At 37.3% G+C, this 12855-nt stretch overlaps 3 protein-coding genes across 3 annotated transcripts; 2 read left to right on the top strand and 1 right to left on the bottom strand. All coding sequences in view use genetic code 12, as the record gives it.

Moving 5' to 3' along the window:
• Positions 1-1935: 1935 nt before the first annotated feature.
• On the top strand, positions 1936-9564 carry CHK1 (Chk1p; the record flags this gene model as incomplete). The annotated part of the gene is made up of 1 exon (XM_067694037.1): positions 1936-9564. The coding sequence occupies one exon, from the start codon at positions 1936-1938 to the stop codon at positions 9562-9564; it is 7629 nt and encodes a 2542-aa protein (XP_067546398.1).
• Positions 9565-9654: 90 nt separating this feature from the next.
• Positions 9655-10416, bottom strand: GCF1 (Gcf1p; the record flags this gene model as incomplete). Its single annotated transcript, XM_067694036.1, has 1 exon — positions 9655-10416. The coding sequence occupies one exon, from the start codon at positions 10414-10416 to the stop codon at positions 9655-9657; it is 762 nt and encodes a 253-aa protein (XP_067546397.1).
• Positions 10417-11189: 773 nt separating this feature from the next.
• Positions 11190-12854, top strand: TCP1 (chaperonin-containing T-complex alpha subunit; the record flags this gene model as incomplete). The annotated part of the gene is made up of 1 exon (XM_067694035.1): positions 11190-12854. One exon carries the CDS (start codon positions 11190-11192, stop codon positions 12852-12854), a length of 1665 nt encoding a protein of 554 aa, XP_067546396.1.
• Between the last annotated feature and the right edge of the window lies 1 nt (position 12855).

Here is a 12855-nt window from a genome sequence, read left to right as displayed (position 1 = left end):
AATTCGAAAAATTTCGTTGTTTATTAATTCACTTTTGTAAGCGAAAGAAACACTGTACTCGAATATTCTAATTAGGTCTGAAGAATTACCGCTTTTGGGCAAAGCGAGTTCAAGAAGAACTCGACGCTTTTTGGTTATGAGACATGCTTTGTCTTATATTACTTCGACACACGCCTTAGTTTGAAGCATAACGGGGTAAAAATGAGGTTCAAAAGCCGCTGTACATATTACCGGAACACCGGAATTAAGAAGATGCTTCCGGGAGATTCTAAAGATTGGATGTCAAAGTCTCGTGGAAATGGCACCAGTTTCATCTAGTTGATTGAGGACACGTCGAGATAAGGAACTTGTACTCGTCTTTGTAAACAGTATCCTCATTTTCTCTTTTTTTTTTTTTTATTTTTTTGATATCAGTTTTTGTAAGTGAAATATAATTTTCTTTGTTTAACAAAATATAATTATTTCCAATTACTAGCCACCATTAGCCCCCAGATGCAAAAAAATGTTATTATCTTCTTAAGTCAGGCACATATGTGTGTGTGTGTGTGTGTGTGTGAGGGAAGACTCGCCATGGGAAAGCAAATGGCTTCTTCTCAATGTATAGAAAGAAATAGTCAACTCCATACAATTTAGGAAATGTGACGTACTGTTTACTGCATGATCTATTTGTGCTCTTAGTTATCAATTCATCACGTACAGTAGCCCTTGACTCCATGAGCTTCCATCTCGTAACACCGATATTCATTTGAAGCGTGTCACAATGTCAGTGAATCCATTCTTATGTACGTTGAACCTAGGACAAGTGTAGATATATATATTAACTACTTACTTGTGAATTGAGCCCTGTTTTATCGTTTCACTAAAAAAAAAAGATGGAATTCCGAAACTTAAATTGAAATAATAATACCCCTTTGTGCAGAAGACAGAGAAAAAAAAAAAAAAAAAAAAAAAAAAGGTTTTGAGAAGAGCAATGTTAAAATGAAAAGAATACACACAAACACATAAAGTACATGCTGTATTGTGTTATACATAGAATTTCAAAGACATTTGTTTCAAATACTCATTCCAAACTGTCTCAACTGAAAACTACTATGTATATAGAATAATGTTGTGTTATATAGAGGTGAGTGCGTGTAATTTATTCAAAAAGATATCCTTTACAGTCAGTAACACAAAATGTCAGATTTATTAAATAATAAATTAACTTTTCATTTTTAAAGTTATGGAGCAAGTTGACCTTGGATCGAATTATAATGGAGATGCTAAAAAGAATTACAACTGATATTACAGATAGAAGAGCCACTATTTAGCTACTTTATTCACACTTTGCCTCTGATAATCAATATAGACCGGTCCATTCTTTCTTTTTTTTGTTGATGTGTGTATAAAGAAATTATTATATTTACATTTGGGGGTTTGAGTAACAATTCGAAAGTTTAAAAAAAAAAATAATTAACATAAATTAAAATTAAAAAAAAAGAAGCATTTTTTTTGAAAGAATCCTTCATCTTTTTCTCTAAAAAGAGACTCAAATAGAAGGAGAGAAGTATCATTATTCACTCTGGTTGATTCAAAATTTCATTTGAATCATTTCGAAAGAAAACTTTCGATTAGACACCAAACAGAGGAAGCTTTTTTTTGAAACCACTCGTTCAACGGTAATCCGTGTTATTTTTTTTTTCGCCAGCATTTTTCAAACACTTAAAGAAGAAAAAGGATCTCAATAAATTCAAGAGGCAAATTATACACTTTTCTATAGCTCACATTTGTCACAAGCATCGTAGCGGATTTACACTTGTCATAATCTAGGTTGGCTGTCTCCGCATCAAACAGGTGGACTTTTTTTCGCAACTTCAAATCAATAATTATTTCGTTATCAATCTCCTCTTTGGAGATATTGGACAGTGATCTAAGCAGCACACATCATTCCTTGCTATGACTTCGTCTCCTTCTCTTGACAATCATTCAAATGAAAATGTTTCACCAACAACTTCAAACAAAATTGACGACGACAATGTTAGTGCTACAAACAACAACAGCATATTTTCTAAATCTACTCGCAACAACCATGAATCAACAGACCGTCCTGAAATTCAGAGAAGGACCACTTTCGATTATGACCTTGTTGCAAAGACCGTGTTGTCACCACCACCTATTCTGGAAAATTTGGCCAAATTAAACTTAAACTCGTCATTGCCAGGTGATTCTGCATTGTCACCTTCAGAAAACCCTTCAGCACTCAGCTTGAATTACGAATTGAGCTCAGATTTTGGTGTTGAGCCATCAAGGATCATAAAACGCCCCACCCGTATCAGTCTACCAGGTGCTGGGTCACAAGGTTACTCCACCGACCAAACATCTAGCCCAGAAGATGAGAACAGATCTACTAGTAATCCAAACCAAAGTATAATCACCTTATTTGATGATGATGAGCAAGATCTCATGTCAGTAGGTTCATCGCAAGCACTCACTATGGATGATGAACGGTCTTCCTCCCTCTCACTGGAAACTCGAGAAAATGTCGCTTTAGGAAAATCATCCTATTTGAACGACGTCAACGATATAAGAGATCATTTGGATTTTTTAAACCAAAACTTGAACAACAGTAGGTCTCCACGCAACTCAGACTCGAAGTATCTGGATTTCGCCAATATCCTGCCAGACATAATACCTGGGTACACTTTGGTGAAACAGTTTGGAAACACGAGCTATCAGACTAATCTATTGTATCATGGAATTAAAGTTGGCCACACGAATGGTGCTGATGGTGAGAATTTTTCCTGTAAATTGGCAAGTGAAGAGAAGAGCTTCATCGAGATCAATTCCAAAGTGGTCTTGAGCATATCACCAAATATTATAAAAAATTTGTCACTCTCAAGATTGCTCAATGAATGGTTTGTTCTTTCAGGTATCAATCCTCCAAAGACACATTTATTGTGGTCGAATGAGATTTTAACCAATCTGTTCATCACAGACACAAAGCGACCAACACTACAAAAGGATAAAAAGTACGGCCTCAATACATTACCATTGGGGATCCCTGGTATTTTATACCCAGTAGAAATTTTGACGTTTAGTTTTGTTAATGAGCAGGATCTGGAATTGATTGACAGAAATAGGGAAAAACAAAAACGTGTCGCATTAGTGTACAATGACAATGATTATAAATCTTTTCGCGAATACAGTTGTGGAACAACTGAACCACACCCGGAGAGAACATCATCCGATTCATCAAATGGATCTGGTGTACGATCAATAAAAAGTGCAAATTCTACACCTCAAAATACACCTAGTGGTGACTCCATTGAGCACACAAATCTGTTTTTCAATGGAATAGGTGCCACTAGCTCCACCAATTCTTTGTTCAACAAATTGACAGAACAAGTTACAAGTAGTCCCAAGACACCTTTGAAAGTGATTGAGATAATCTCGGACATGATTAAAGTCGTTGAAACATTGGGCGTTGTTCATGAAATTGGATTTGTTCATAATGGTATCACCAGTATGAATTTATTGAAATCTGAGAATGATCAGAATGACATAAAGATTACTGGGTGGGAGTTTGCTTTTTGCCATCTCGAGGATTGCATTTATGGATACAGGAAGAACCATTTAAATGAGATATCAGATTTGATTCCTTACATGGCACCTGAAGTCTCTGGAGTTGTTAATCAAATGGTGGATCACAGATCAGATTTTTACTCAATTGGTATAGTATTGTACGAGTTGTTGTTAGGAACTTTACCATTTCAGAGTGAAGATCCAAATTCAATTGTACGGATGCACATATTCCAAAAGCCCGTTGCGCCTCATTTGTTGGCACCAAGTTGGATTTCAGAAAAGCTAGGTGCAACTGTCATGAGATGTCTTGAAAAGAACCCACTGGACAGATATACCGATTGTTATTCCTTATTAAGTGACTTGATACTAATCAAGAACCACTACATTGACAGAGTCAGCTCTATGGGTGAATTAGTGTGGAATCATTGGAAAAAGACTGGCGATTTTGATGTCTATCTCAACAAAGAAAAAATCAAGCTTCCGGAGAAGGTGGGACACTCTCCCACTTTCACTTGCCCGGCAAAGTTTATAGGTCGCGATGAAGTATACAAGAAAATTTTTGACACATACAACAACACTTTTGACGGAGGGGTCAACTTGTTTTGGATAAGTGGTAAAAGTGGAGTTGGGAAAACCATTATTTTGAATGACATGCGTGTAGGTGCATTTTTCAAATATGATTTTTATTGCTTATGGAAGTTCTCTTGTTCAGATACAGGCAACTCAATATATTCAATACTATTGGAAGGGATTAAAACAGTCATTGGCCAAATTTTGGAATGCTCAGAGGAGATACAAGACAGTTGGCGGGATTTAATTGTCACCAACATTCCCTTGGATTTGAGCATATTGTTTTACCTCATCCCCCAATTGAGGAAGCTTTTAGGTCCGAAGTATATTTCGATATATCAACACAAACTGGGGACTAACTCACCAGGAGGTGCAATCAAGGAAGAAGCAACGTCAACTTTGGAAGTTAAATTTAGGGCAATCATAAAATCGTTTTATAAGGTTGTTGGTTTGCAAGGCTTGACAATATTCATTGATGATCTCCATTGGTGCACAGAGGAGTCATGGATACTCTTGTGTGACATTTTGAACTTTGATGATGAAGCTGATATCAGCGACATGTGTTTGAAATTGGTTGCCACTTTTACAACCGATGCGAAACAATTTCAAGAAAACATTGATAGTGTGGAAAAAGAGAAACGTTTCAAGGATTATGTCAATCGATCCAACATGTCGTTGCACGCTTTTGATATACCGCAAGTGCCAGGTGATGCTTACAAAACCTGGATTGTACAAGTTATTGGAGCAAGACCGTCGTCAATAAAGCATGATAGTGGAAGTCAGGGAACATCACAGCCAAGTAGCATGTCTTCAATGATCAACAAAACCACTACTGAAAAAAAGAGTCACAAGTCCTCAAGCTTGAACAATATTGCAGTAGCGAACGCGTCGAGGTTCTATGATGCCACTGAGGGAAATGTCATGCTAGCTCAATACGCTATAATCATGGCTCGTTTTTCTCAACATTGCTACTATCTTAGTTTTCCAAACTATGGGCGATTTGTTGTCGATAACTTGTCTCCAGAGAATTATGGAATGGAGAGAAGTGAAATCATTCAAAACTATATAACTGCGTCGATTAACCCTGACGTAGAATGCTTGCTTGAGTTTGCAGCTATTATTTCTCAAGGACCTGGCTTCCATTTATTTGATTTGATTGTTGCATCTGCCATGCCTATGGATAGAGTTTTCAAAGCCTTATCGGTTATGGTTGATTCAAAGTTGGTTTTACCAACAACCACTTACTATAAGGTACCGTTTGATTTACTTTGCTCGAGTGAATCGCCGTTTGATTTGACAGATAATGATATATGGGAGTTGGCTTCCCACTGCAGCTATAGATTCTTTTATGACTCTTTAGTGGTGCATATTATTGCCGACTTGGTGGCTGCCGATAGGTACAAGGAGTTGTCAAGACTTTGTGCTTTGAGATATCACAAGACCATTAGTAAGGAAAAGACGTTAAACATTGGGGGATACTTGCAAATGGCTGGATATTTTCGCAACTCGTATCAAGTTGCTAGACAGGATGAGAAGGAGTTGTATATCGAGGTTTTGGTCCAAGCAGGTAGGTATGCTTCGTCCACTTACAACATGAAGTTGGCACAAAAGTTGTTTGAGGTGGTAGGGGAGTTGGTTGACGACCTTGATTCAAAACGTCAACTCAAGTCAATATTGACAGTTTCACAAAATCACTACTATTTTGGTGAGTATGATAAGTGTTTGGAAGTGATGACAAAGGCTCAAGAAAAGTATGGATTTGATCGAATTGTATTTCTTTATCAATTGGTGCGATGCAAGATTCAAATGGGGCAGATTGAAGAAGCCATGAAAATAAGTTTTGAGAGTTTGCCCAAGCTTGGAATCACTATCAGTACCGATGAAGAGGAAAATATTAGAGAGTATAAAAGAATAAAGTCCAAGATTCCATTGTCAGTACCCGATATTCGAAACATTTTGAGAATGAAACCTACGGCATCACCAAAGTTGTTACTCATTTATCACTTGATAAGTCAACTTTTACCTTCATTGGTGGTGTTTCGGAAAAATGCCAGCAGAAAACTTTTGGTTGTTCAAGCGATGCATGCAATTTACAAACATGGGCCATCACCTTTCGCCGCTATGATCATATTGGACTTTGCTTCTGACTTTGCAAGTCAGTTTACATCTGCTGGTCAATTAAAAGCTAAGGAACTTTGCAAAATGGCAATGATTTTGGTCAACAGGGCAAACAATGTGTCTATTAATTACTATCGCGAGATGTTCGAAGTTTATGTTTCCACCTTAGCAGTTTACTTTGAGCCAATGCCGATAGTCCTCAAGTATGTCGAAACAACCTTGGAAAAAACCCAAAATGATGTGCTACTGGGCTTTGGAGAGTTGCGCATCGTCATGGCCACAATCGATATCTTTGTTCTCCTTTTGGGAGGAAAAGCATACGATGTGTCGTTCCTGATGAAGAGAAGAAAATCTCAGAGGCAAAGACATGGGTTACTGGGGGAGCAAATGTTTATATTTGATTCAGAAGATTGTGTGCTCGGTTCTCTTTCTGTTGCTGACTATCAAGCAAGATATGATGCCATTATGACTAGTGGGCAGGATTTAAGTCAGCTGTCTTATTTGGTCGTGGTATTGAATGGTATGATGGTGGACAGGAGATTTGATGACGGTGTTGAGTTGATTTTAAACAAAGCTCACGACGTTTTTGAATCGTCGCCACTTTTGTTTTACACTAGTCACTACTTTTACGTAGCGGCAATTCTCATTACTTTTTCATCCCAGGGGGATGCAGAAACGGAAGCCCGAAAAACAGCAATTTTCAATGACACTTATCTTCGAATGAAGTTGTGGGCTTCGACAAATGAACATAACTTTGGCAACAGAGTCATATTTTTACTGGCTTTAAATGCAATTAGAGAAGGCAACTTGGATCTGTTGGAAGTACTTGACATTTTCGAGGATGCTATTGAACACGGTTCAAAAGTGCAAAATTGGTATGACGTATCTTGGATAAGTGTATTTTGTGCTAGATGGCTAATGAATCTCGGTAGGAGTAAACGAAGAATTGGTCAATTGGCCAAGCGAGCAATAGATATTATGAGAAAATTGGAATTTGATGACTTTGTCAAGCAATTGGAGGAGGAATTTGAAAAGTATCTTGATCAAGATTGGTCGATGCATAGCTGGGCTGGTATCAACGGCACAAGGCAACAAGAAGAAAGGAAAAGGCACTCAAAAACCTTACCTTCCAATCTTCCAATAAGCACCGATGACACTGTTAGCGATGATATGAAATCACAAATGAAGTTGAACAGAAAATCAAGGAGGAATAGAAATAAAGCTAAAAAGAATTCAAATACCAACGCTGCGTATGATTTGAACTCAACAATACAAGCCTGTTTGGGTATATCTGAGGCGAATGATGAGAGAACAATTTTGATTGAGTTGTTGACCTGTGCCATCAAGTATGCCGAAGTTGATTATGGTGTTGTCGTGTACATGAATGGTGAACCGAAGATACAAGCAGTTGGTTCAGCTCAGCATGTGTACACTTTGAATGAAGAACCTTTGAGTTCAAGAATTGACGTTTGTCCTTACCGTTTGTTGGTACATGTCTTGGAAACAGGGGAAACCATCAATAAGGAAGATGATCACGTTGCTTTTGCCAATCGTTTTGGAAAAGATCCTTATTACAACTACAATTCGTGCTCGACAATTATATGTATCGCTCTAAAGAATCAATTTGGTACTTTTGGAGCACTTTATTTGGAAGTGGATTCAAGAAAGGATAAAAAGAAGGCGATTTTTGACGGCAGAAAGCGTGACTTGTTAAACTTGTTTTGCACACAAGCGTCAGTGGCTATGGGTAAAGCAAGGTTGATATCACAGATGGAAGTTGCCAAGATGGCCGCAGAGGATGCCACTGCTGAAAAGGCTAGCTTTTTGGCCAATATGTCACATGAAATTAGAACACCATTCAATTCATTGCTATCGTGCTCGATATTCTTACTAGACACAACCTTAAACTCAACGCAACGAGAGTACGTTGAAGCCATCAAGAGTTCAGCAATGGTTACGTTGAATATTATTGATGGTATATTGGCATTCTCCAAAATCGAGCATGGGTCATTCACGTTGGATAATTCTCCATTTTCTCTTAATGATTGTATTGAAAGCGCCATACAATTGGGAGGAGAACAAGTTGTTAATAATGATTTGGAGTTGGTGTTTTTCAACAATTGTCCTCAAATTAATACAGTTACTGGTGATGTTACGCGTGTGAGGCAAATTATCATCAATTTAGTTGGAAATGCCATGAAGTTTACCACCCATGGTCATATCATAATTAGTTGTAATGCTATTGAGTTGACTTCTGATAGGTATGAGGTAACCATATCTGTTGAAGACACAGGTATTGGTATTCCTGAACTATCGCAAACCAAAGTATTTGGAGCTTTTTCACAAGTTGATGGATCCTCGCGACGAGAGTTTGGTGGATCTGGGTTGGGGTTGGCGATTTCAAAGAAGTTGGCTGATTTGATGGGAGGAGACATTCGATTTGAAAGTCAAGAAGGTGTTGGAAGTACATTTTACTTTAATGTTAGTTTTGGTGTACTGTTGTTTGATAAACCAGAAATTGAGTTAGTTGGTAAGAGAGCTTTAATTTTGAATAAGTTGGATTTGACTGGTGCTGCATTGAAGAACATGTTGATTTTTTTTAAGATGGAAGTGACTGATGTACGTTATGCCAGTGAAATTGAGGATGTTTCAACATATGACTTTTTGTTTATCAATTTGGATGAATATGATGACTTCAGCTCATTTGAATCTCAATTGAAATCGAATGCCAAAGTTGTTATTTTGGCACAGTTTGGTAAACCATTGACTGGGGAAAGTAGCAAGTATGAAGCATTATTGTGTCCTTTCCAAAGAGAGCGAGTGGTGAGATTACTTCGCGATAGTAAACCCGAAACGAAACCAAGCGAGACCACTCCGGCCTTATTAGCTGATGAGTACCCATTAAGGATTCTTCTTGCTGAAGATAATCTATTGAATTATAAAGTTGCTTTGAAGTATTTAGAGAAATTGGGCTTTAAAGCTGATCATGCAAAAGATGGAGTTGAAGTGTTGAACAAGTGTGATTTGTTGTTGGAAAAGGACGAGAAGTATGATGTGATTTTAATGGATATACAAATGCCTACGAAGGATGGTATAACTGCCACTAAAGAGTTGATTGCAAAATACAACAAGTTGGATAAACAGGAATTTATTCCAAAGATTGTTGCCTTGACGGCAAATGTTGCTGGAGATGATCGAGAAAAGTGCATTGAGTGTGGAATGGTTGACTTTGTATCAAAGCCAATACTTCCCAACGAATTGAAGAGAGTGTTGACCCATTTAGGAGAAGCGTTACAAGAGGAGAATGGAAACTAATAGAATAGAGCATTGTATTGCTAAATCTGTACATTTATTCTTTTATTGTATAATTTATTACATTTTTGTTAGACTATAGCAGTTCTACTTCTAGATGGTAAAGTTGTACTCTTTTTTAAACTTAAGCAATTGAGGATACTCCTTCTCTCTAGTTTGTTCCCATTTCTTTTGAATAGACTTGATTCTTTCTGCTTCATCTTCAGGGACATTAAACGACTCCTTTTCCTCTTGTGATAACGTTTTCCATTTTTCAGCCAATTGTCTCATTGCAACAGCAGATGTAACATTCGGAGGGTAGTTTTGACTAACGAAATTTTGATATCCAGTAGTAGGACCCAATTCAGGCTTAGGAGTTAAAACAGCTTTCAATGCAGCATTATATTTCTCAGTTGCTTTCTTATATTGCTCCTTTTCGGGTTCACTCAATGCATCGAAATTCTCATTTAAAGTAGTAACTGGAGTCTTGGTAGCTTTTGCATAAAAGTTACGAACAGTCAATGGACGTGGCTCTCTTAATGTATCTTTAACATAAGCCTTTTGTTTCTTTGCTTCCTTGACCCTCTTTAACTTGTCCTTTTCCAGATCTATAGCCTTCTGTTTACGTTCTGAAATCTGCTTTTTAATATACCTTTCTTTATCTTTGAGATCTTTTTCAAGCTTCTTTTGCTTATCCTTGGCTCTCTTGAGTTTATCTTTTAATTGTTGAAGTTTCTTATCCTTTGGTTGTTTGGCTGATGTGGTTGTTAAAAACTTGACAGTTTGGTGGTGGGAAATTGACGCGTTGATAAGCAATGGCTTGTATAAGAGTTGAGAAGCCAATGCCCTACCAGGGTTAATCATAAGTCTCATCATTGTTGAACTAGTCTAGGATGTATGTATCAGTTCAATTGAGAAGAAGGAACAAAAGGTTTGTATTCAATTGGTTTGGTTGTTTTTGGTTTTTTGAGTTTGTTTATATTTTGTTTATACTCACATGACTCTCTCTCTCTCCAAATCCCTTTGACGACCAAATTAGGAAATAAATCAAAACCTTAATGAAACATATACACCACCAGAACCAATTCCACTGCCCAATGTGTTAATGCTGCAGTAATATGCCTTTTCTAGTAGTTTTATGTCAAAGAAGAAGGTAAATAATACCAAGAGGAAAATATCTGTAATATTATTTAAGAGATTGTATATGAGAGGGGATTATTTCAAATGTGTGGGAAAGAGTGCTTTGTTACTAATTTAAAACCATTGTCTCATGTTGACTAGCTGAAACATTCTGCAATACTATCTTGACGTCTGTGAATACATCTTGAAGTTCATATCTTGTGAAGTAGTTTGCTCTGCACGTGATCACGTATATATATGCACTACTTGTTGGAGATTTCAGCTCCCTTCGATATAGAGATTCCAAGACTGGTTTAAACAGACATATCATGCTTCCAGATCATCGTCCTAGGGTTGTTCTGTTGTTTATTCAGTTGTATGTGATGTAATATACCTTTACCCTTCTTTAATCTTCTCATTTGTTCTATTGCGCGTAAAGACAGTTTAAAAAAATTTTCTGCTGCAAAGACAACAAACCCTTTCTTCAACAAATCAACAAAGATACCCCCTTCCTGGAATCAATCTCATAGATGTTTTCAGCAGCTCGTTCAGATACGTTATTCTTGGGTGCCCAGAAAATCGCTGGTGACGATGTGCGTAACCAAACTGTTTTAGCAGCACAAACGGTGGCCAATGTTGTCAAGTCATCGTTGGGACCAGTTGGATTGGATAAGATGTTAGTTGACGATATTGGAGATGTCACTGTTACCAATGATGGAGCTACTATTTTGGCATTGTTGGATGTCCAACATCCCGCAGGACAAATTTTGGTTGAATTGGCTCAACAACAAGATCGTGAAGTTGGTGATGGAACTACTTCAGTAGTTATCATTGCTGCTGAGTTATTGAAGCGTGCTAATGAATTGGTCAAGCATAAGATACATCCAACTACCATCATTAGTGGATATAGATTAGCTTTGAAGGAGTCAATTAGATATATAAATCAAATTTTGTCGCAGAATGTTGATCATTTGGGAAAAGAAACCTTGATAAATATTGCCAAGACATCGATGTCCTCAAAGATTATTGGAGCTGACTCGGATTTCTTTAGTAAGATTGTTGTTGATGCTATGTTGGCGGTAAAGACTACAAACACCAAAGGAGAAACCAAGTATCCAGTTAAAGCAGTAAACATTTTAAAAGCTCATGGTAAATCAGCATTGGAGTCTGTATTGGTTGAGGGATATGCTTTGAACTGTACTGTTGCATCACAAGCTATGGTGAAGGAAGTCAAGAACGCCAAGATTGCCTGTCTTGATATCAATTTACAAAAAGCCAGAATGGCGATGGGAGTACAAATAAATATTGAAGATCCTGATCAATTGGAAGAAATCAGGAAAAGGGAGTATGGAATCATCATTGAAAGAATTCAAAAGATTATAGCTAGTGGAGCCAATGTTGTATTAACCACAAAGGGTATTGATGACTTATGTTTGAAGGAGTTTGTTGAAAATGGATGTATGGCTGTTAGACGTTGTAAAAAAGAGGATTTAAGGAGAATTGCTCGTGCTACTGGTGCTACATTAGTCTCATCATTGAGTAACTTGGAAGGTGAAGAAACATTTGAAGCTAGTAATTTGGGTTCAGCACAAGAAGTTGTTCAAACGAGAATTAGTGATGATGAATGTATATTAATCAAAGGAACCAAGCAACATTCATCCAGTTCAATTATTTTAAGAGGTCCAAATGATTATTCATTAGATGAAATGCAAAGATCGATAAACGATTCCCTTTCGGTGGTTAAGAGGACATTGGAAAGTGGAAATGTTGTACCAGGAGGAGGAGCAGTTGAAACTGCATTAAACATTTACTTGGAAAACTTTGCATCAACCGTGGGGTCAAGAGAGCAGTTGGCAATTGCTGAATTTGGTAATGCATTATTGGTTATCCCCAAGACATTAGCCATCAATGCCGCTAAAGATGCTTCTGAATTGGTTTCAAAATTGAGAACTTATCATGCAGCAGCTCAATTAGCCAAGACTGAAGATGAAAAGAGGAAAAAGTATAAGAATTATGGATTGGATTTGATCAATGGTAAGATTGTTAATGAAGCTACACAGGGAGTTTTGGAACCAACAATTTCTAAAATCAAGGCTTTGAAATCAGCATTGGAGGCATGTGTTTCTATTTTGAGGATTGATACTATCATTGAAGTGCATCCAGAACCACCAAAGGAAGATCCTCATGCTCATTAGT

Source organism: Candida metapsilosis, assembly GCF_017655625.1.
Source record: "Candida metapsilosis strain BP57 chromosome Unknown scaffold7, whole genome shotgun sequence".
NCBI lineage: Eukaryota > Fungi > Ascomycota > Pichiomycetes > Serinales > Debaryomycetaceae > Lodderomyces > Lodderomyces metapsilosis.
Note: the sequence above shows the minus strand (reverse complement) of the source record. Positions and strands in the feature narration are given on the sequence as shown.